Below are 25,621 nucleotides of genomic sequence, written 5' to 3' on the forward strand. Positions count from 1 at the left end.
AAAATATAATATAAATAAATAAAAGGGTTAGCTTGATTTCCAACTTTTAACTAGAGAGGAGATACAACAATGGGTATGATCCGTATGAAGTTAAATAAAGGGTTACAATACCAATCATTACATACTTCATACAAATGTCGTTGCTACCAAGCTCCTGGCTTAGGTTTTCAAATATGTAAATAACAGAAGCTATTACGACTCTACAATGAAACTCTAATGTAGCGGAGATTTACAAGCTGACAAAAAGGGCTATTGCATAAGAGGATGTCATGTAGCTGATAGCATCCTCTGCACAATTCAGTTTACATGCTGGATGCTTGAGGCAATAGTATGGCTGAATCACTTGTACTAAAATTTCGTAGTTGAATGGAACAGAAGAATCAACACTTTGCCTCCGCAAACCACTACAGCAAATTCAACTACCTGGAGCAACATGGAATTACAAGCTGGCTAATTTAAAGACAAACTTGCATCCATAGTAGCTTCTGATTCGTTTAAACTTCAGCTTGGCAGTGGTTGCTCATCTTGTAGTTTTAGTCTTAGGTGAGCTCACAATTCTGGTCCATTTGAGGTGAATCCAGATAGATTGATTTATCCTAATTAGCTGCTCTGCTAGTTGATGTATATTATGCTGTAACACTATTACACAAAAAAGAGCATAAGCCACATGCTAATGAAGGGTATGAATTTAAAAAAAAAAAAAAAAAAAAAAAAAAAAAAAAAAAAAAAAATATTAAGTGGATACCTGAAATATGTATATAGTATACACATGATCACAAGCCATACCGCCTTAGAACTTTACTCAAAGTTGGCATCACGTTGTAGGCCTGGTAGGACCTTCTCAAGTCGATAATAGAACCCACCTACAACACAATAGTAGCTACAAATTAAAACTTGTGGAAATATCCAAAAATGTAATGATGTATGAAAAATTGCGAAGTACACTACTAATTAATACAGATTATACTATTCAAAAAAAAAAAAAAAAAAAAAATTATACAGAATATGGAATTTCCAAACAAAATGGCTACAAAGTAGAAGATGTACTAAAGTAAGTCAGTTAGAATTTAGCTGACAGAAGAACATTAGCCAATCCAAAAAATTAACACGAGAGAGAGAGAGAGAGGCACAACAGGAAATTTCGAATGCTATATTTCTTGGAAAATGATAGTTTTCATCATCCTGTAAAATTGTGTGATTTTCACATTTTAGTCCTATAAATCAATATAGGCCAATTGTGTGATTTTGTTCTGCATGATTCACAGGTGTTCAACAAGCAACATAGACATCATGATGCTGTTAGGAGTCTTAGAACATTAATGCATTTGTAAATCCTAATCTCACAACAAGCACATCCATCAGAAGTAAAAGAAAATGATATGTATCAAACTTACAATGATAAGAACTGATGTGAATCCAATAGCATAACTCTCATTGATGCGTCGCAAATGATGATCAAGGATACTTGAGCCAGTGGCTAAGATACTCAACAACATGCCTCCTATAAAATTCAAAATATGAGATGATACATGCGAAAAGAGAGGATTACTAAACAAGAACACTGATAACTTACCCCAAAAACGTGTTGATGCTTGAATCTTGGTCAAATATTCAATAGTTGCCTTTCCTGGTTTTATGTTTGGAATTCTAGCACCAATCTTGTTCAAGTACTCAGCAATTTCCTTTGGCATGTTTGCCTAGAGGATTTTCAGTAAAAATGTTTACAGATGCAGCTTATTAAACATATGCACACTCTTTCTCACACCCAGCAATTAGTAATATGTAGGAAATGACAAACTGCACAAGCAAGTCCTTCCATCCTACATAATACCTTAACAATTCATTTTGGTTTGTTTCTAATGGTTCTTTACACTTCCAATTTATTCTATTTTTGGCAAACCTCTTTCACTACATTACCCCTCTCTTACCCCAAGTATTCATCAGTTCATCTTTTCTTACACTCACCCACTTTTTTAACATTCTATCTCACTTTAACCATCTTTTTCGTACACCTACCCATCCACTCAAATAAATTCTTAAAATTTGTGCAAATTATTAAAATTTAGATCAAATGGAAACGGCCTAACGCAATAACAGGAACATGTTTGATAGAAATTTTGGAACATGAGTAGCGAGAAAGCACAAGATCACAAGTCCAGAAATTAAAAATAAGTTGGTAAACTTACAATATCAAATATATTGAAAACAAAAACAAAGAACGCATAAATTGTGTAATAAACCCAGGGTGCTGCACCAATTGATGTTTCAGGGTTCAATATCTCTTTCACATGTTCCCAGAATCGTGAGCCGATCAGACTGCAAATAACACTTAATGTTAAAGAACTAATCTGTACGCAATAGATCTTACAAGAACTGATGAAAAAAAGGAGCCAGTAAGGCACTATATATATATTTATATATATATATATATATATATAGAGAGAGAGAGAGAGAGAGAGAGAGGGTCAAGTAAGTAGGGTGCTAATAAAGAGGTGTGCATTTTTTAAACTAAAGCTTCCACTGTTCCTTTTTAATCAATACATTTTGACTTTTGACACTATCACAAATTTTGCTTTGATTAGCTTTTGTGATTCATAGGGATAATAAAGCAGTCATGTGGGATCTTATTTGAATCTTCTCAATGTATATTTTACTAATATCAACTTTTGATTATTTTTACTTTATCGCTAATAAGAGATATTAATCATTAATAAGGGGACGTTTGGTGAGGGTTAATAATCAAAGGGAAAGGGAATGAACTGGCCTCATTCCTTTTGTTGTTGTTTGTTTGTCACTTTTAATCATTCCCTTTACCCATTTTTATTTTTGAGCTCACCCAAAATCACTTTACATTGATTCCCCACCCCCCCCCCCCCCCCAAGACTTTTCCATTCCCTTTCCTCAGCCACCGTTACACCACCATGCCCACAACAGCCACCACCCTTCTACCCTACCCCCACCGCACAACCACCACCCAGCCACCTCGCCGCCCCTTCCACGACCATCGCCGCCCCTCCTCGGCCACTCGTCGACCCCCAGTAAGCTCGCACCTCCCTCGAAAACCTTCCCCCACCCCTCGTCGAAACTCGTTGCCCCTATCCGTTCCTCCCCAACCCCTCGCCGGAGGTCGTCGCACCTCCTCCATCCCTCCCCTCCCCAGAAAATCATCCCCCCACCAACGAGCAAAGTTCGAATTGAAGAAAAACAAGCGGAGGGTTTTTGTGTTTCGATTCCACGAAGTTCTAATCGAAGAAAAACGAAAATTTGTTGGATTTCTTAATGGGAGTTTTTTGGGATTTGAGATGATGTATAATTAGGGTTTATGAGCTTTGAAATTGACGGCAATGGCGGGTTAAGAAGAAAAGGAAAGGTGAAAGGGATTAGGGGAAGGTTTTCCGGGGAGGGAAGGGGTGGGGGAGGTGCGACGGGCTCCGGGGGATTTCCATAGGGAGGTGGGGTAGCTTTGAATCCCTTTGTTCATTCCATTCCGTTTACCCCGTGCGAACCAAACGGCCGTGAAGTGTGTTGGCAAACATGATAAAAAAGTGTCAACTAAAAAAGAACGGAGAAAGTACATATATATAAATGAATGCATATCTTTGGAACTGGAAAAGCAAATTTAGATTGTGCGTCTTTTCTAATAGATTATGCATCATGTGAATACAAAGATGCCAAGGAAGGTTAATGGAATAAAAACTACACTTAAGGGTGGTTTTTATTATCTTTAATAAAATTCTGTAAAGCAAGCATGGATGGTTGTGAACATAAGTAAATGCTAGATGTAATTCTAACTGATAATTTATATAGTTATCAACAAAGTACTGGTTTTGGGAAAGTGATGGATAGAGCCGATCATGAATTGAGGCAGTGTAACTGGGCAAGCTATGAACAGGCCATAACCTTAAAAAACAGCCTGATTATTGGATTGGGACAAATGTTCTGGCCATAATCATTGCTTGAAGCCTAGAAGGCTAGAATAGATCGGACCTGACCAAATTTGATTAGCTCTAGTGCCAGGACATCGATATCTAGGTTTTTGCGTACCAAGAAATGGTAAAGCTGGTGCCTTACACGAAGCCATTGTTGTAATTTACAAGACCAAAACATGTGGATACTCTATGTGGATGAACATACGACTCACATTGATATGTGTGTATTTTTATTTTTCAACGAAAACTTAGGGAGCCCTTCTTTCAAGTCAGATACATACATACGTTAACATACACATCACAATGAACTAGATATATAAAAACAGGGCAGAGATTATGACCTTGCAAGTATACTAGGAAATGCCAAGAGATATGATGTGGTGAGAACAGGCTGCATTCCAGATGGATTTATATTGAACGGAATGTATGGCTCCACCTCGGTAACAGGAGATGCATCTCTGTGCAAGAAATAAGATTAATTGTAAAGCTTCAAATAAAAACAGGCATATAGTATAGACAGTTAGACACCATTCATTTTTGTTTAACACTTTACCTATATTTGAACATTCCTCTACAGAGAAACTACTAACTTTATGTCAAATTACATCCTTATTTCGTCAAAATATGCTCAAATCCGTTTTTCCTAAAATGACTATTACAGTAAATAAAAGTAATACAGCTATGATGATTTCGTAAAGGATATAATCTGAGGAGCAATGAAATCTCGGTCTACAATATTAAGTCCGCATATTTGCTTGAACTTTATTTTATCAAGGGGGCAAATGCAGTTATTGCCTTTTTTTCTTCTACTTTTTCTTTTCTCCCTTTTCACTTGGAAATAAGCTGATTGTATATGGTATTTGTCTTACAATCTATTGGAGACCACCAAATCAACTCCCTATAACAGAAACAGAAGTTACCTGGCTGTGGAAGCAAGCTTGAAACCATAGTACTGCAGCTTGACTTTCCTACAGCCTTGAGTCACAACAACTGCCCACATGGTCACAGCCGTAAATATACCTAGTAAAGCAAGTGCATAAGGCGACCAATTTAAAGCGCTTCCTGCAAAACAGCAAAGAAAAGAGCTTCAGTTTCACCACATACACTTCATATTATGCCTACATTGCCAAATTCGTAGCATTAATATAATTAGTTGATTAGGCAGCATAATCCTTCTTCAAGAACAGTGTGAAATCAAGCAAATTATGTCAAGAGAGAGTAGACTTTTGCATCAGAGTATAAAATTTTCTATAATTTTTCATACCTGAAAACTGAGACAGCATCTTGTATAGTGTACTTGTGTAGCTGGTCAATATTCCAACACAGATAACCAGAGAAGATCCTTGACCTGAATATAGTCATAAGTCGAAACTGAATAACTGTTTGGGTAAATCTTGAATCAACTCGATCACTAATTGCTTATCATAAAATTTCAATTGATGGGAACCAAATGGTCAAAGCATTACTAAATAGTAAACTTCTAGAGGACGTCCCTGACTGAGCATAATTAAAATAATGTGCCTTCTTATGAGCCCATCAAAATTCATTTGATCACCTAGCACTTTGGATCAGCCTCTTGGCAAGTCAAGTTTTGTAACATTTGTGACTTAAATTGAAGACTATAAATGGGCTTTATAACAATTTCTATTGCTTTTTAGAGAGACACAGTTTTTCCAAGCTCTTAAAGTATGGGTTTACATGTTGGCCTTGGTGGGCCATTAATCATCTTAATTAGTTAAATTATGTGTATGGCCTGAATTCTAAAGCCTTGGATTTTTTTATTAGGCCAAGGGTTCAGACGATAAATTAGTTTATTTTCTATAGCTTTTAGGATTCCTAAGTCTTGTAAGTGTCAATGCTTTATTATTTAAGCCCCTTCTTAAATAACCACCAGGGTCCACCACAGATGAGCACAATTGCTGCAAAAAATTTACACTCATTCTCAACTTTGATAAAGAATTCTAGAAGACAACTGCTAATAAAGAATCATCGATTGTAACTACAGCTACTACTCATTCTCAAACTTGCTTTTCTTAAAGGTTAGGACATGGAAATTAGGAATTCAAAGATGGTAGATATACATCAAAGTTGTGCAAAAAAATTCTAAATGAATAGGTCAAAATCAAATAAATTTTAAATTGAAGAATAATTGACTAAAAGCATACCAAAACCAGCTTCTGAAATCTTATCACAAATCCATGTCATTGTCATAGCACCGCAGACCAGCAAGAGAGATGTTATCATCACATGCTTAACCCTGGAAAGATTATGAATAAGAATAAGCCATTTTAATGTGACACTAATTGTTATACACCATAAACATATTAACAAAAACTCGTGTAATTCTCAGTTATGCCTCACCAACCAGCTTACGTACAAACTTCAGCCTTAGAAGGGTTAAGGGGATCAAATAAAAACTAGCCTTTTTTTAGACTAAACTAAAATGCAAAAGGGCAACGATACCCAAAAAAGAGTAAATGTTCCTGTGCAAATGAAGTTTTTTTTTTTTCCAACAAATTATTTAGAAAAAGGGACATTCAAGTACTAGCGCAATACAATATTCAATTTTAACATACAAGGTACCATTGTGTATAATCTTACGACTTTTATTATTCAAATAAGTTTAACAATTCAATAAATGCTAATGACCAATATCTAGAAATTAATTTTAAATGGAAGTGTAAGGATCAATATTGAGTACCTATGACTGGCAGCATAGATGGAATACTGAAGTGAATGACAGGCAACTATCACAGCTTCCAATATGGCAAAGCCAAGAGAGGTCCACCATCTGTCATTTAATTAGGATAATCACAAAAGCTTTAGCAGTTAATTATCACTATATCTTAACAATAAAATACCAACCAAAGTCATATTAAGGACTAACTGTGCACACACACATATAACCCTTGATCTTCTCATGGCCATCTAAGCCTTCTTTGCGCAGCTTAACCAAGGCAGGAACAACATAACAAAGTATCTGCATAGAGTACGCACGCCTCACATCACTATGAATATGAAACAAAAATAGATGGAAAACTAACAGGATTAAGAATTGCAGCCACAGAAGAAAAAAAAAATTGATAAGAGCAAGAGCTAATGAACCACTCGATCATTCCTTTTGAAGCAAAAATAATGAGTCCAGGAAGTAGACCAACAGGTCAAAATTCACATCATAATGAGCATGTATAAGAATGAAAGAATATACAAAAAGGTCCAGGACAGATGATCAAAAATTAATCAGGACTGAAACAAAAACATAAGTGGAAGAAGTTCACATTTACATCATAAACAACTGCTCCACCAATAGAATATCCAACAACTCAAAAAGTGTTTAGCTGCTAAAAAGAAAAATATCAGTGGGTGAAACTCGTCAGACACAAAATGTAGCAGCCCTCTAACCAATCATGAGCAAGTAAAACACCCATAGAGTAGTAATTAGAATGAGTTACCTCTACTTACCTCCTTTTCATCTTTATACATTTCACGGCTAATTTATCATAATTAGTACTTCCTCCATTCTTTAATATTGCAACATAAGATAAAAAGAAACAAAGACATGCAAATTTACAAATTTGTCCACGTGGTTGCAAGTACTAACTAAAAGCAACACGTATTAATAAGTAATGGTATTATTGAGTATTTTATTGAGTATTAGCAGTGTGAAAAGGGATGTTTGATTTCCTAAAATGGATATGTTGCAAATATTTGTAAAACATTAGAAGAGGTAAAACTTGCAATGTTAAAGGAACATATGAAATAGGTTTTGTGCATTAGTAGCTTATTTTCAGTAATATAATATGTAATTTTTATTTGTTTATTTTTTGGCTAGATTGATTTACTCCCTCCATTACAAAATAAAAGCCCCATTGAGATGGGCAAATTGTTTAAATTATTAAAAAAAATATGCAAAGTGGATATATTTATCAATTAAACATTCTGATAAAGTTAAAGTGAGAGAGAGAGAAATAATAGAATATGTAGGTGAGGGACCATTAGGGAATAGATAGATAATAAATAATGGTGAAAGATTTCTAAATTGGAAATAGGCCATTTATTTTGGAATGAGTGCTTATGGGAACTGGTCAACTGGCGCATTTCTTAACTTTTGATTTTTATCATTTTATTTAATTATTGTTATTCTTAAATTTTTCATCGCCAACACCACTTACCATCAGCAACTACAATAACTTTTTACCTCCAACCACACCAAAGCAGCCCCTATTCCGGATCTTGCCACCACCTACAATCAAAAAATGACAGCAACACCTTGTTCTGCACTACAATAGCAATGTCAACAATGCAAAGGCAGCAGCATCATCCCATCATCATCACGCTATTTCAGCACTGAAACAAAAGGTCGTTTTTGCTCTGAGTTTCATCTCCTTTTCCAGAGACTTCACACCATGTGGGGAATTCAAGTGCCCCACAATCACCACTCTGAGAGATGGGGTGATTCACCCTGCTTAGGTTAGGGTTTGGGAAAAAAAAACCCAACCATGATTAATTTGGGTGTTAGAGTTCAAATTTGGGGTTTAATTAGGCTAATCAATTGATTAATGGCATAAGTACTATTTGCTTGCATTTTTGTTGATCTCTTGAGTGCTTGTTACATTAAATTATTAATTACCTAGTCATTTTAGATAGGAGACCAAGGTTGACGTCATTTATTGACTTGCTTGATTTCTCATGAGTAAGGAGTTAAGTGTGGATTTATGGATTGACATTGAGCTAATTACTTCTTTATACTTCCTCCGTTCTTTATAAGTTGACGCGTTTCATTTTGGCGCGTATATCAAGGAAGGAAGTAAGACATATGTAAAATACTAAATTCCCCTCCACTTTACTACCTCACATTATCATGACCCCACCGTTTTTTCGTACTCCTACACCTAATGTCGTCATCATCTTCATTAATTATTGGAGTTTCTTTATCTCTCTTCTTCTTTTACAAGAACACTCACTGCACTAAATTCCCAGGATTCGTATTGATTAACTATTCAAAATAATTAAAAAAATCTCAATCAATTAAATTAATCTATAAACTTCACAGTTTTAACATCAATAAAACATTGATTTTAATTGTTAAAATGAAACCCCATTTACAGAGGAGAGAGAAAAAAAAAAGATTATACAGAAACTCAAGACTCAACAATGGCTACCACTTTTATTCAAGCAAGTCCTTTGGTTTTCTTTTTCCTCAAATATTTCCATAATATTTCAATTGTTAATAACTGTATAAAAATTGGAACTTTTTTTATGAATGATTTTTGGCTTCTTTAAATTCAAGACTAGTGGCTTCATATAATGAGTGGCAAAGGTGGAGCCGTGGAAATCGAGATGAATTTGTAGTGAGTTATTTTTTCCATAAATTTGCTAATGATTGAGGGCGATGATGTTTTAAACGTAGTAAATTTCTTACATAGTTGCTGTTTGATAATTCTGAAGAGATAAAAAACATAGGGAGTAATGAATTGATGAAAGAAGTATAGAGGAGAAAGAGCGAGTATGGAGGAGAGGGGGAGGGGGACTGTTTATTTCATTTGGGACAGAGGAAAGAGATGGGTACGAAGGAGAGAGGAAAGAGAAGGGTCTATTATCAGCATTGGGGGTAAGAGAAAGGAGGGTATAATTGTCATCTTACAATACAAAACTTAAAAAGGAAACGTGTCAACTAAAAACAAACTTCCTAAAAAGGAATACGTGTCAATTAAAAAAAAAAAAACGGAGGAAGTATATTTGAGGGCATGAGAGTGTCCTAATTATGTGAATCAAGTAGTTATGTTTCTATGGCTATTTTAAAGCCAATCATCTCAATTAATTGCTTATCCACCTTTACCCTTTATTCTACTCCTTCATGGGCCAATTTACGAATTGGCTATGCTTAGCCCCTTTCTTTAATCCTGTTTACCTTGTCTTTGTCATATTTGTTAGCTTAGTTTACTCTTTTCCATTCACTTCCTAACTCATAAATGACTGCTCCAACTTGCCTTCATCTTATGTTATTATTCGATATAAATTTATTAATTTATGGAAGAATGACCCTCGCATATTACTTTCATTATTTTATAAATTAGTTAGATTTTGTTTGATTAGGGATAGTTTACCAATGACCAATTTGTCTTTCGGCTAGAGATGGTGGGATAGGAATGGAAGTTAAACAAAGAGGTTAGAAAACCAAAATGGAGAAAAGGAGCCAAGTCGATAAAATCCAAATGTCTAAAGAAATATATCTAGCTCTTGTATCAAGATAATAGTGTATTTTTATGATTTATGTAGGTAGTTATTTAAGAATAGAAAATAAAAGGTTATATTAAAATATATTGGAGCTTCATTTTATATTTTAGGGGGGGAGGGGCTCTCTAATCTCTTTAAGGTGATAATAGTATATTTTAAGGTGTCTTTCTCTCCCTGATTATTTTAGTTTTGTCCCTAAAAATCCCCCATCTCAGTTGACTCTCTCTCCTAAATTACCCTCCACTTTATTTTCCTAATCCGTCTCTCTCTCTCCTAAATTACCCTCCACTTTATTTTCCTAATCCATCTTCCTCTCCCTAATTGTTTTAGTTATGTCCATGGAAACAAAACTCGGCCATTCCATTAGGGAACGGGCTTTGTAACGAGTTTCGGAGAGACCGAATCGAAAAACCCCGTTTTATAACGGCGAGTCAAAAATCGCACCTAACGCAGTACATCTCCCATTCCATAAGGGTGGAACGACGTTCTGGAACCGTTATAAGCATTTGACGGCCGTTAAATTTCATAAATTCATACTATCCTTTATATGCTTTTGCGATTTCATGGCTTCAAGCTTTTGGAGTTTCATAAATGGTGGAGGAGGTCGAAGATGGGTCACGGTCAAACATACAGACTATTCATTCAACAGAGTGACGAGGTTTTCTTGGTCTCTACTTAGTAGAGTCCACTTGATCTCTACCCACCAACCTTTCTTAGCGATATTCGACCAACCTTTTTGGCAATATTCGTTTGGTATTAATTTTAATGTCGTTGGTATTCTTCTTTGATACCAACGAACTTCTAACTGGTATTTCTTTTGATACCAACGAACCTTTATATAGTACTATATATATTAATATCGATTAATGTCCACTTGTTTCTCAATTAATGACTTTTAACGGTACTAGTTATCACAACTCTACTACTTATATATCGAAATAAACTATTTTAACAGACCCACCATGCTTCGCAATAATAATTCTTTAACTATAGAGTTTTGACCAATACCTGAACTTAGTCGACAATGAAACCTTCGGCCATAGAATAAAAATGCGGTATCGGTCACGATCGCGGAAACGATCGCGGTGTCACGGTATCGAAAATGATGTGTTGATCGCGGACCGTGTTGCGGTCATCGCGGTAGAATTTTTATTTTAGAGTTATCAAAGAAAAAATATTTTTAGATAATTTATTTGAATTTTTAAATAGATTTTTGCTTATTCAATATACTTAGATTAAATAAAAGTAGTATAGTAGTATAGTGCGGAGTTCATAGTAATTAAATAGTGGAGTAACAACTCTCAAGAAAAAAATAAAAGTAAAAAGGAGAGGATGTGTGGTCAAAAAGTAAAATATATTAAATATATTAAATAAAACTAAAGTGGAGAGCATCCACACAGCTGTGCACCTCCTTTTAATTAATAACAACTGTCTCGCTTAAAAATTGCATCGTTCTTATCAGCCTCAAGCCCTCAGATTTCACTTTCTTCTTCTCTCTCTATTTCTCTATCACGTGCGGTTGCTACACGCAGGAAACAATGGAGTTTGCCACAAAAATCCGACCACCACTCACGGATTCAAGGTTTTTTTGGGCGTTTCAACTCTATAGCGGCCGTATCGACTGAAAATGCGGAGTTTTTTAAAACTCCGTTACAAAACGGTAAATCTCGTAATAGTAGGCTCCAAATCCGTTATGTCTCGGCCGCATCGTGACTTAACGGCCGAGTTTTTATTCTATGCCTCCGGCGTTCCGGGCTTCCGGCTTTACCAAGGTAGCTAACCCCAGCCCTGTCTTCCTTAAATCAAGGACAACACAAATCTATTTCGTTTCCTACCTAAAACCGTAATCTCTAATTAAACAATTATTACTGTGTTTATGATGGAACTTCTTAAATAGAAAGATAACCCATTTAATTTCCCTAGAGATAAGGTTCAAGGAGATAACGTCCCCTTCTTGAACAAAACTTTTATTTAATTTCAAAAGATTACAACACTCATATATTACAACAAACAAATTGAAAGCTTAAACAAACATAAGCTGAACTAGAGTTTCTCCGGTTCAAAAGAGATGGAGAACCAATCTGTCTCTTAAGGTGAGTATTTTTCCCTAGAGAACTCTGTAATGCTTTCACAGGAATTCTCTAGCTAACTCTTCCAACTCTGCCTTCACTTTTTGCTATACCATCCTTTATATAGCAAAGGATCCTTATCTTCCACCAACACTCATGACTAAGCAAGTTTATAAAAACCACTGCTTTTTACAAAGATATTTTACAAAAGACAAAAACGTGGCTACAGTAGCTCACATGATTATTTTCGTGGGGTCAGAAATCCATTATGTCGTCCATCATCATCTCTTATAGGCCACCTTCACTATCTTTGTTGTCTTCATAATGAACATACATAGGATTCTCTTCTTCTATGCCAAGGTATATAACACATTTGGCTGCGTATGATTCATCCCATGTCATGAAAACTTCAAACAGAAACTCATGGCCTTGAAATGACAGAAACTTCCCACTTTCAACATCTTCTAAATATTTGTAGATTGACTTAGTATTGTTTATGCCATCTACTAAATATTCTTTCATCTCGTTTGGTGCCACAATTATTGTAATACCAACATGAAATATAACAGGAGGATTTTTGGTTCTCTTTATAAAATCATTGAGATATTGTGATATGTAGAAAAATCCCAACTCTCTTGCTTCAGTAGGATTTTTAACAAGTCTTTTGACGAACTAGTAAGGGATCTTAACAAGTAAATCCCATCTTCCTAAACATTATCAAATAATGTGATGGGCTGACTTTTTCTTCTACAACTTCAATATTGCTTGTAGCTGAAAATCTTCTTTTTTTGTCATCACAATACTTTCGAACCTTATTGAATGCGTACTGTTGGAACTTTGTAAGCTTTGGAATGAATGAGTCATTAGGAGTAGAGAATTCATGAAAGGCATGTACCATTCCATAATCCCAAGCTTTGTAATGTATCCTAATGAATGGAGCATCCAGATTAAGAAGATATGGATTGATGCGTAATGATGCAACTTTAGTGTTTTTAGGAAACTTTACTCGTTCTCCCCATAGGTCTTAAAAATCAAAGAATCGACTGGATCTTGTTACTACTAGCTCGTAGTATGCTTTGAAATCATTATCTCTTATTGTATTAAGTATTATATTTTGTATATTAGGGATGAGTTGAAATAACATAATTGATACTTCAAACATACCTTTGGACTGCTGGATGGCAACCCTTGATTAAACCATCTCGTGATCGTTGTTTTGCTGAAATGATGAAGCCTTGCATTAAGGGCCAAGTGGCGGGTGAAACCCGCTCCATTGCTTTTTTTCGTTTCATCAACGAGAGTTTTCCTCTTTGCATCCATCTTTTAAAGTTGGTGTGTAGGAGGTTTTTGCGTTGTCTTAAGCTTCTTGGACAACATTAGCGAATTCCCTAGTAAATCTCTCTGCCAAAGAATTCTTTAGTCCCTGAACATGTTCAACGGTAAATGAAAATTGATTAAGCCATGATTGCCAACGCGGGAGTCTCCCTTGCGCTTACATATTGGACAAATTCTTTTAAACCAAACTAAGTATGCCTTTGCAATTTGTTCTTATAAAGAATTGTTTAGGGGCTAAGAAGATAAAAAATTTCTCGATCTCTCTAATGACTGCAAGGATTTCCTTTTACGTTGTATGATAATTTAACTTCAGCTGAACTACTGTATGTGTAAAGTCTTTCTCCTTCTTTGATTTTTAACACAGCACTCTAATGCTCATTACTAGCAATTGTTTCAAGAACTAAATCATTTTCACTAGTAGACAGTGTTAGTACAAGAAGATCTTTACACATAGTTTTTAAATCTTGAACAATTTTGGAATCACTTTCCTTCCAATTCCAAGTTATTTCTTTCTTTAGTTTTTGTTGTAATGATTTCCTTAACAGAGCAAGATTTTCTATGAAATCAGAAGCATAGGTTAAACATCCTAGAAATCTTTCTAGTTGTTTTCTATCTTCAACTTTATCTGGGAATTTTTCAATCTTTTCCAGAATATGTTTTCGCGATATAATTTGTCCTGTCTTAATCTCTAATCCTAGAAACTTAATTTCTTATTTAGCATAAACGCATTTATCTTTTCCAATGATTATATCATGCTTGAGTTACAACTTTAAGATCATTCTTATGTTTTAAATCTTTTGAGAATCGACTAGATTATTATCATATTCGTTAAAATACTAGTAATTTTGTATCAAAGCCATGCGAATAAAAGTTAAGCTAAGTTGTTAACTAAATATAACTAAGTAAAACTGGAGAATACTAGGCCTTGTACTAAGTGTAAAAAACCTGATTTTAAGCATTATTAGCATATTCGTGAAAATACTAGTAATTTTGGCCCAATCCTTAATTATATAGTAGATCAAATTGGTGAATTAAGATCACAAGTTGATAACATACATGCTTATTGCATTAATATTGAAAATAAGATATCAATAACTACAACCGATAATAGTAAAAAAGTTAGCGAACTAAAAGAATAAGTTAAACAAGTACAACTTGCTTTAATAAACGAAGTTAGACATCAATCTATGAGAGAAGTATCACCTAATAAGGAAGAAATTGTTCCTTATAAATATAAATATCCTTTTCAAAATTTAGATAAAAACAAAAAGTTTACGGTATCGCTCCCTAAAAAAACCTATTAGTAACCAAGAAAAGAACAAAGGAACTAAAGATGAGTCATCATCTTTAGCAGAAAACACTTGAAGAATTACAAACCTTATTCGATAAGGAAGAAGACTCTAATAAGCTAAACGAAATCATGAACTTAATTTCTGAAAAAGGGGATTGCTTCTGATAATGAAAATAATTATGTTACTTTAGAGGAAAACTCTCATTGATGAAACGGAAAAAGCAATGGAGCGGGTTTCACCATCCAATTAGGCCTTAATGCAAGGCTTGATCATTTGAGCAAAACAACGATCACAAGATGGTTATATCAAGGGTTGCCATTATGATGTTTGAAGTAACAATCATGTTATTTAAAATATAATACAAAATATAATACTTAATAAAATAAAAGATAATGATTCCAGAGGAATGTACGAGTAGTAGTAAGAAGATCCAGTCGATTCTTTGATGTTCGAGACCTATGGGGATACATTACGCATCAATCCATATCCTCTTAATCTGGATGCTCCATTAATTAGGTTACATATCAAAGCTTGGGATTATAGAATGGTACATGCCTTTTATGAATTCTCTACTCCTTATGACTCATTCTTTCCAAAGCTTACAAAGTTCCAACAGTACGCAATCAATAAGGTTCGAAAGTATTGTAATGACAAAAAAGAAGATTTTCAACTAGAAGCAACGGTGCAGTGTGCAAATATTGAAGTTGTAGAAGGAAAAGTCAGTTCACCACATTTATTTGATAATGTTTGTTAAAAAAAATGCTACTGAAGCAAGAGCGTTGGGATTTTTCCTACATATCACAATATCTCAATGATTTTATAAAGAGAACTAAAAATCCTCCTGTCATATTTCATGTTCGTAATAAAACAATTGTGCCACCAAACGAGATGAAAGAATATTTAGTAGATGGCATAAACAATACTAAGTCAATCTACAAATATTTAGAATTTGTTGAAAGTGGGAAGATTATGTCATTTCAAGGCCATGAGTATGTGTTTGAAACTTTCATGACATGGGATGAATCATATGCAACCAAATGTGTTATAGACCTTAAAAGAAGAGAATCCTATGTATGTTCAATATGAAGACAACAAAGATAATGAAGGTGGCCTACAAGAGATGATGATGGACGAGATAATGGATTCCTGACCCCAAGAAAATAATCATGCAAGCTACTGTAGCCACGATTTTATCTTTTGTAAAATATCTTTGTAAAAAGTAATGGTTCTTATGAACTAGCTGAGTCACGAGTTTCGGTATAAGATAAGGATCCTTTGCTATGTAAAGGACGGTAGAGCAACAAGTAAAGACAGAGTTGGAAGAGTTAGCTAGAGAATTCCTCTGAAAGCTTAGAGAGCCCTCTAGAGAAAAATACACACCTTATGAGACAGATTGGTTCTCCATCTCTTTTAAAGTACAGAAAACTCTAGTTCAACTTAAATGTGTTTAAGCTTTCAATTTGTTTGTTGTAATATATGAGTGTTGTAATCTTTTCAAGTTAAATAAAAGTTTTGTTCAAGAAGGAAACATTATCCCCTTGAACCTTATATATCAAATGGATTATCTTTCTGTTTAAGAAGTTCCATCATAAACACATTAAGAATTGTTTGATTAGAGATTACGGTCTTAAGGTAGGAAACGAAATAAATCTGTGATGTGTTTGATCTAAGGAAGGGTTAGCTACCTTGGTAAAGCCGAAAGCTCATAGCATCGCGGAGGTTCCATGTCTACTAAGTTCATGGTATTGGTCAAAACTCTCTAGTTAAAAAAGCATGGTGGCTGTTAAACTGTTAAAATAGTTTATTTCGATATATAAGTAGTAGAGTTGTGATAACTTGTACTGTTAAAAGTCATTAATCGAGAAACAAGTGGACATTAATTGATATTAATATATATAGTATTATATAAAGGTTTATTGTTATCAAAAGAAATACCAATTAGAAGTTCGTTGGTATCAAAGAAGAATATCAACTAGGCTTTTCTTGGTTATTGGTGGTACACCAACGACATTAAAAACAATACCAAACGAATATCGCCAAAAAAGGTAAAGGTTGGTCGAATACCGCCAAAAAAGGTTGGTCGGTAGAGACCAAGAAAACCTCACTCAAGATTAGGTTAGGCACTGACATACTGACATTTTGGGAAAAATTGCGTATTTGCCCAAGAAAAGTGTCTAAATGTCATATCAAATGTCTGAGAATCTAACCATAGACACTTGCAGCGAAATGTAGAGTTGGAGTGACATCTGACAAGTATGACTAATTCCAAAGTTTTTAACAGCCTATTGACTAGGAAAATGTCAATATTGATTCAAGCAGCAAAATAAATGAAGCTAATTACTGCTGTAAAGGTCAGCCTTTGACTAGAGCTTTAATCCATTGTTTATATAAGATGATAAATTTCACAAGTGGAAAAAGAGGGGAATAAAAAGGTATTATGGCTTAATTTTCAGCTTTCACCAACTTGCATTCACTGCCAAACTACATTTCTAGAATCACAAATACATTCACAAAAAGCATATGATGTTCTAATTTTGTAGTACACCATGCATGTCTCACCTGATATATAGGCAAACTCATCATGTATATGGAGGTGATAGAGTTTCTATATCTATATCATTAGAATGTCTTGAACTGCGAGGATCAGGATCAGATAATATTGATAATCTTTCTCTTTTTTTGATAAATCTATTGAGAAAGGTTGGATTTGTCTTAACAATGTATGTTAGTAAATAAGGATCGGCATTTAGCAAGGTATGTAATGCATCATCATACATTAATATGCTTTCACAGATACTAGTTTTGATCAAGTGACGGATTTCAGCCAGAGCTGCTCACTGATATTCTTTATTGCTAAAACAAAAAATGGAACTTAGAATTTTTGTTTGCATTGTCTAATTATCACCTTATCTACACCAACTAGAAGATGAAAGTTCCCTGTTTTAATCAACTTCAACAATCCTAGTATTCTACGGTCATTATGAACTTTCATCATATATCAGTAATATTACCATGTCAGCATATTAAAACATTAAGCAGCAGAAAACTGGTAAGAAGAACTGCAAACCAGGAAAAATCATGTGTTCATGCATAGTTCAGGATAACCAACCTGCATAAGAATAGATGCTGCTATCTGCGGGCTAATTCCTAACTGGAAAAGAGACATCTTAAGTTCTGGACCGTAATCACCAAGGTCATCTGGAAAAAAACACAGTTAGTCCCCACAAATTCTTTTATGATCAGCACTGCTGATTTTGCAAGCCTAGAGAAATTATAATTCATTCATCCACAGCGATACTATAGTCATTTGCCAGCAATACTTCTCAAAAGCAAAGCCTGGAGTAAAGTCAGGAGAAACAAAAGCCAAATTTTATCTCAAAATCAGCAGTGCTGACTGCTGAGTACGGATCCACATCAGAACTTTCATATTCTATCAATTAAGAGACAGCATAGAATTTCTTACTAAAGATCTCAATTGCTACTTCGTAACTACAATGTAAACAATGTATTCACCGTGTTTTGCAATGAAGACTCTTAGAGTCATAGGCATTCTTAGTTTCAAAAAAGAACAAATTACAGTTACAAAAACAGAGTTAAAACATTAGAAATTGTTACTAAAATGGCAGTTAAGACCTTTTATCAGATACTTCGAGAACTTATTCGGTGAAAGCTATAGCATATCAGAATTTAAAGAATATATAAAGAAAGTGTTAACCAATTCACATACCAGCAGCTCCGGAAACAAAGCTCAGGTAGGCTTGAGGTATCAGTCGTCTATCAAAACCAGGCACAGGGATAAAATATCCAACACGGCTAATAACTAGCAAAGCAGCAGTAACAAACAACCTACGCCGAATCTCACTCTTGAAAAACGATTCAGCTGCTTCATTGATGACTGATCCAAACCGTAAAAAGTTCAGAAACCTATTCTTAAATGTTTTCTTTTCGGGAGGTAAACCATCCCCGTCATTATCGATATAATTCAATGGAGTTGAAAATTCTGCATCGTCAAACTCTGACAATGGTAATTCTTGTGAAAAAGGATGTATAGACATAGCCTCTACATACTGAAACCTTCGAGAAGATCGCAACAACAAGTTTCTATTCAGTTTAGAGATACAAGGAACACTCAGAGAGATAGCAAGTCTTTGGACATGTCTTTGAACACGTAGTAAGCAAACATGATTAGTAGTATGGGAGGTAATTCGCCGTAATTTAAGACTAGGAACAACGTATACACCTGTACAATGGAGATAGAATTGAGATCAGTTGCATACTACATCTTTATCTTTATCATATAAATAATAATAAAAAATAAAAAATAAATATAAAAAAAAAAAAAAAAAAATCTAAGGGTTTGTCCAAATTATGGATTAACAATAATGCCCTTCTTCCCTATTTTAAACAACCAAGTTAGGCGATAGTTAAGAGGAATAAAAACTTTATTGACTTCATTTCTCTATTGCATATATGACGATACACGGAGATTTACATGCAGACATGCTATAATCTACTTCCTTAGTTGCAACACACACTTTATCACGGTATTTAAGAAAAGTGGACCTTACATGATATAACACACTTAAAATGGGTTTAAGAGGAAGTTAAGAGTATAATCAAGTGGGCCATGAGCTTTCTATAAAGATAATAGTACAATTTCTATCATAAAATCCTTCATTTTATAGTGTGTTGCAACTATTATGACATTTCCATTTTAGAGAAGTGTTGCAACTATAAAGAACGGAGGAAGTATACTTTAATATGAATCCAAAACCCTTCAGATTGTATATGAATGCATGTCTTAAGGAATGGGGTTATATATTGATTACTAATATTAATTAATCTGATAAAAAATAATTATAATTGCAATACACAAATTGGGCATTTGACATATTTCAATATCATGTGCTTGTATTTTACACATATTCCACACGCTTATATTTTTTTGGAACAATATTGCAAATGTTATATTGCCTTATGTTAATTTAAAGTACAAAGAATATTAAAATAGAAAAATGGAAATTAAAAATCCAACCTTTGCACTTTCTTCTCTAAAATATTCAACCTTCATCTAATCCCACAAATATCCAACCTTTATAACCCACCTTCACCAACAGATCTATTAGTTGTTGATGATCAGTCTTTGTAAGTTCTATGCCCCGTGTCAGTATTAATAGGTCAATTATTTTTTTAAATATTAAAAAATAAAAATAATTAAAACAAAAAAAAAAAAATTCAGAAAACCCAGCCCCACCCTATCACCCCATCCCCACTACCCACCGAGCATCGGAACCCAACAACCCCGTTACCCTCTCCACCGGAAAACCCACACCACTCCTCTTGCACTGTAGCAACACACACTACAGCTCCTTGCTCGCCAAACAACCGCACGCACAACCAAACAACCAGCTTGAGCACCCATCTTCACCTCATCACCAATTCGCCACCCGCAATCACCAATTCACCACTCGTAATCACCAATTCGCCACCCATAATTACCAAACAACCACCATCACCACCAACCTAAACTTCGAATTACGCTTCAATTTGAATACAAGGATGGTGAGTTCACGAGGGTGGTGGTTCAAGGGGGAGGGGGAAGGGGAAGGGCTGACGAGACGGGAGGAGGGGCGCTGAACGGCGGGAGGATTAGAGTGGGTCGGGGGCTAGGGGTGTATTTTCAGTGAATGGATGGTGAATTGGTGGTGAATCGAACAAGGTTGGAATAGGGGCGAATTCGTGTTGTGTCGGCTGTCGTAGGTGTGTACTGGTCGCGGCGGAACTGCCGGAGGAGAATTGTTTGTGTGTGTAAGCTGGTTGTTGTTGATGAGTTTTGGAGGCTGGAGGCAAGCAAGGGCTCCAGCGGCTGTGATGGAAGTAGGTGACTGGTTGATGACGGTGACAGCAATTGGCTGTTGTGGTGGGTTGTTGTGTGGTGGCGGAATTGGTGGCGAGACTAGCTACTGTGTTGTTTCTGTTTCTGTTTTTGAGGAGAGAGGAGAGAGAAAGAGGAGTGAGAAGGGAAATTGAGAGAATTAAAAAAATAAATAAATAAATCTTTTTTAACCGATTAAAGCTCAAATGGATCTGTTAGTGAAGGTGGAGTATAAAGGTTGGATTTTTGTGGGATTAAATGAAGGTTGGATTTTTTAAGAGAAGAAAGTGCAAAGATTGGATTTTTAATTTCCATTTTTCCTATTAAAATTATCTATTTTACAAAATTCTATAACATTATTCTGAAATAGATAATCTAGAATAGGCAAAATCAATCATAAGAATCATAAGATTGTCATTCATTTTTTTTATACATTAGTCTCTATTATATAAGCCAAATCTTAAAGTGTTTTTTATTCACCAACAATGCCTAAAACGCCCTTACTTTGTTGTACTCTCATACTTTTTAAAATTTTTAACATTTCAAAGTTAGGAAAAAATGAGTTGTCATACATGTGAAACATGTATCATGTATTCACGTACATTTAGAACTGGTTTTCTTAAAGCAAACAAGCAAATAAATAGAAAACATACAAAAATAATAAAATAAAATAAACTTCAATAAGCTATTTATTCATCTTCTAACACTTGATTGTAAGGCATGCTTCTATATATATATATCATGCTACAAATTCTATGCAATTTGATTCCATAATCATGCACTATCAAATTCCTGCAAATCTTATAGTTCGCCATTCAGCCTCATTATTACCATCATGGAATGTCTTTCAATTACAAAGGTATGCTTTCATTAAGTATTGGAAGCATGTCTTGAAACAACACTATAGTACGTATCGAACCATTATTCGGGATTAATGGGCATAGTGTCGCGACAAAGCTACATTATAAAACTTCGGCATATAAGTAGAGATGGCCATAGAATTTAGTGAGCGTGTGAGAAGTCGGCTATTTGCATGGGAAAGAATAAGCCAACACACTTTACTCAAGATTTTCCTTCCTTCAATATAGAGAAGTTAAGATATTTTCATAACTAGTCGGCCAGGGAAATTCGTCTACTACCTCTATTACATATTATTTGCAGCTTTGGAAAGCCACACGGACTCCTACGCAAAATTTATATATGGATGCATGTGATGAGAAGAAAGACAAAGAGAAATAACAACCTAAAAAGGAAAGAAAACATTTGTTGCAAATAATATGTAGCATCCATTTTTGGCAAAAGTTGCAAATAATATGAAATAAAGGGACTCCTTCCTATCAGAGGGGTTTTAACATTAGAATATATTATGTACTACCTCCATTTTGCAACTGTAGCGACGCAAAACAAGGAAAATTAAAAATGGGGATCATATAGGTGGGTACTTTTGTATTAAGGAGGAGAGAGAGATTGAGAGTAAGAGATTTATTCAACAAAATTGGGTCCACAAAGTAGAGTTATGGATGATAAAAAATGAATAAAAAGTTGTCATAAAAAAATAAAGTAAAAGTGAGTAGAACTAACGGATGAAAACGGAAAGTAAGTAAGACTTAGGAAAACAGAGGTAGTACAAGAAAGCATAACAGAGTAAAAGAGAGTTAAGTCTCTCATTGCAATTCGATCATACGTGTGCATATCATTAGAGAAACTCAAATTGTGGTTCCACAGTTGTGACTAATTTGAACCAGCTAGAAGATTCACACATCAAAAGTTAATTCATGTTTTGTGCATCAGATTCAAGCTAATTATATACATGACATCCTTTATTAGTATGATATTTCCCTGAATTGATTTCATTAAACCTAACATTAACCCCCTAATTTCTTTATATGCAGCAAAGAGTTTTTAGCACTCCTAGCCTATCATACGGGTTTTTGCCTCTCAAGATTGCTTTTCTTTTATTAAGGCTTTCGTTCCAGTCACTCTGTCTTCCATTACGTTAGTAGGTTGATAGGTGAACATAGATAGGTTGCTCGGTAAGGAGTCAACCAAGCCAGTTCTTTTCAAGCCTTAGAACCGGTGAGATAAATGCAATGAACCACCACCAATCACCCTGACTTACAGCGCAGAAGGAGACCAAGGCAGCAGCAGTAGGAATTATCCTTTTACATTTGCCAATAAAAGTAAAAGGAAAGAGCAACAAGAACCAATCCCAAGATAATGAAATTAGGGAGAGCAAATAATAAAGGGAGGGGCAAGGGACCCTACAAGCGTAAAACCCCCACAAAAATTCATATATACAACACATAGTACTGCTTTCAGACCCTCATAAAAAGGATGTCTACGCTGCCATCAATAGTTCTAGAAAATACAACATGCCCAATCTTTCACCAAATTAGAGTAGAGAACTACGCTCTTTCCTGTACTAATAGGAAAAACACACACACACACATATGCAAGAAAGAGATCATAAACCTGATCATGTTTATCTTGCTAATCTAACATAATGGAGGTACCAATGCACGAGGAAGAAACAAGCAAAGAAATAAAATAGAATTACCTATTGTGGCAGGAGTTTTGGTTCTTTTTTAGTCTTTACTAAAAAGGGGATTCATTTCATATATGATAATTCAATCGCCCAAACTATCTGCCCTCTTACATAGCATCAAGTAAATTAATGTAGGTGGTGCCCAGTACATATCGTATTATTCAGTATGAAACAAGACCCCAAAATATTTCCTAGACCTTCCATAATCCATATATTTCCCAAGACTAGAATTGAAGGGTAAAGCTATATATTTAGCAATTTTCATGCAAGTATATTGTAAATTATCGATTAAGATCTCTAAATCATCACCCACATCAACTAAAAAATTCATCATGCAATGTATGTGTAAAAAACACTACATGGGTGCACAACACTACATTCAATACTAACTTCAAAAAATCATAACACAACATGTTCATATAGAAAAATAAAACACTTCAATGATAGTTCGTCAAACCCAATATTTTTTTATATAGAATTCCATTCTTAAAATAGTATTAATTTGATAATTTCCCAAAGTTTCCACTCAAACGAGCTATAATTTAACTTACGAGTTGTATAGGTAGGTAGGAACCATTCAAACTTAAGACAACCTCATCAGAGCAAGGTAGAGCCGAATAGACATATACAAAAGCCTTTAAATTTTGGTCGTCTTTACCCCAAAAATGTGGTAAAGCTACGCTAAACTTTCCGTCACACATAAAAATACATTACAATTCCAGTCTTTTCTTAACTCATATAAGTTTCCAGCTTATTTAGACAATCAAAGAGAAAGAACAACAAAATAAAAGCAAGACATAACCCCCCTAAACATAAGCTGTAGGGAGACATGTAAAGGCTACTATAATCAAAAAAAAAAAAAAATATGTGAAACTAAGGAGCTTATATGCAAAAGAACAACACTAGCAGCAGCATAATTAATCACAACATTATTTTCAATAAATGGCTCTTGTAATAGAAATTATAATGGATGATCACTAAATTCAAGAGATTGTCTGATGTACACACATTGTTTAACAGTTTTTTGTCTCAGCTCATTACAAGTTTAACAACTCTACACTCTAAAAACACATATATGACAAGGCCGGCTAAGGGAACTTACATAATTGACTTTGAGTTAATTAGTGGGAAAAAAAATAAGTAGCTATATGTTACTCCCTCAATTTTTTAAAATGCAACACTCTCTATCCTCAATCATCTAAATTAAAGTACGCAAAAATTTGACTAACATCTACACTTGGTGTTAGAACAAAATTATACACAGCAGATTGAAGTTTCGGAGCAATTTAGCATGGATCGTCCTTTATCAATATCCACTGTGATACATCTCTAGTTCTGCGATGCGATACCAACTACTCTATTAGTTATCACAACGTATCCCAATATACATATAGAATAATCAGAATTACAATGATTTCCATAACCATATAAAAAATGAGCTATAATTCTACATGTCCATGGTTCCTAACTTCTGGTTCATAACTAGCTAGGCCCCAGCATATCATTTACAATATAGGCCTTCCAAATCCCCAAGTTAAAAACTAATATAATGCAAAGGAAAAAAAACCAATTCAGAAATTTTGAACTAAACCCCTCTGCCCCAACCCAGATAATGTTTGCTAATTATTCAATGCCCGGATATCCTAACAATATAAATTGAACTCTAATAATGTAACACAGAAGTTTAAAAAACATAATTAGGTGTTGAATAGAGATAGAAAACGAACCAGGGCTTGTAATCACTACCGCCATTGTTACAGAGGAATGCACAACAAATTTGCTTAGCCCGAAATTGCTTAATACTGTCGCAAATAATCACATATCAATGAAACTTTACAATCGTAGAAAACAATAAAAAAAGAAATAGAGAAATTAATCGGAAAATATAATGAAACCAAAACCCTAGAATTTGGAGCAAAAAATTTCATTCTACTTAACTGATAATGAATAATATATATATATATATATATATATATATATATATATATATATATATATATATATATTATATATATATATATATATATATATATAGGAGGGATCTGGTAAGAACCCCTCTTTATATAAGAACCCTAATTATATAAGAATCAATCTCAACCGTAGGATTAGATTGAGATGAATGACTAATATTAATGGATAGCAAATAATGGCATTCTTGTAATTATCAAAATCTTTCACCTTTAAATTTCTCTCTCTTCAAACCCAACCCAACCTCTCTATTTTCTCTCTCCTAAACCTACTGTATTCTCTCTCTTCAAAACACTAAAATTGCTCCAAATCAACCAGAAATCAACGATTCTCTTCAATATTTCTGCTTAATTTCAAGATTGTTGTTCATA

At 34.5% G+C, this 25,621-nt stretch overlaps 1 protein-coding gene across 1 annotated transcript; it reads right to left on the minus strand.

Annotated features, from left to right (window-relative positions):
• LOC145583114 (preprotein translocase subunit SCY2, chloroplastic-like) lies at positions 1 to 25,206 on the minus strand. The gene is made up of 14 exons (XM_081640267.1): positions 25,010 to 25,206; positions 18,590 to 19,102; positions 17,972 to 18,060; positions 6,830 to 6,909; positions 6,631 to 6,720; positions 6,095 to 6,186; positions 5,194 to 5,277; positions 4,850 to 4,991; positions 4,271 to 4,387; positions 2,187 to 2,316; positions 1,574 to 1,697; positions 1,395 to 1,501; positions 746 to 863; positions 1 to 639 (listed from the first exon to the last, which is right to left on the minus strand). Exons 1-13 carry the CDS (start codon positions 25,032 to 25,034, stop codon positions 774 to 776), a joined length of 1,683 nt encoding a protein of 560 aa, XP_081496393.1. The 5' UTR covers positions 25,035 to 25,206; the 3' UTR covers positions 1 to 639; positions 746 to 773.
• Positions 25,207 to 25,621: the final 415 nt, after the last annotated feature.

The sequence above is a fragment of the Chenopodium album genome, chromosome 15 (assembly GCF_948465745.1).
Source record: "Chenopodium album chromosome 15, dcCheAlbu1.1, whole genome shotgun sequence".
Lineage (NCBI taxonomy): Eukaryota > Viridiplantae > Streptophyta > Magnoliopsida > Caryophyllales > Amaranthaceae > Chenopodium > Chenopodium album.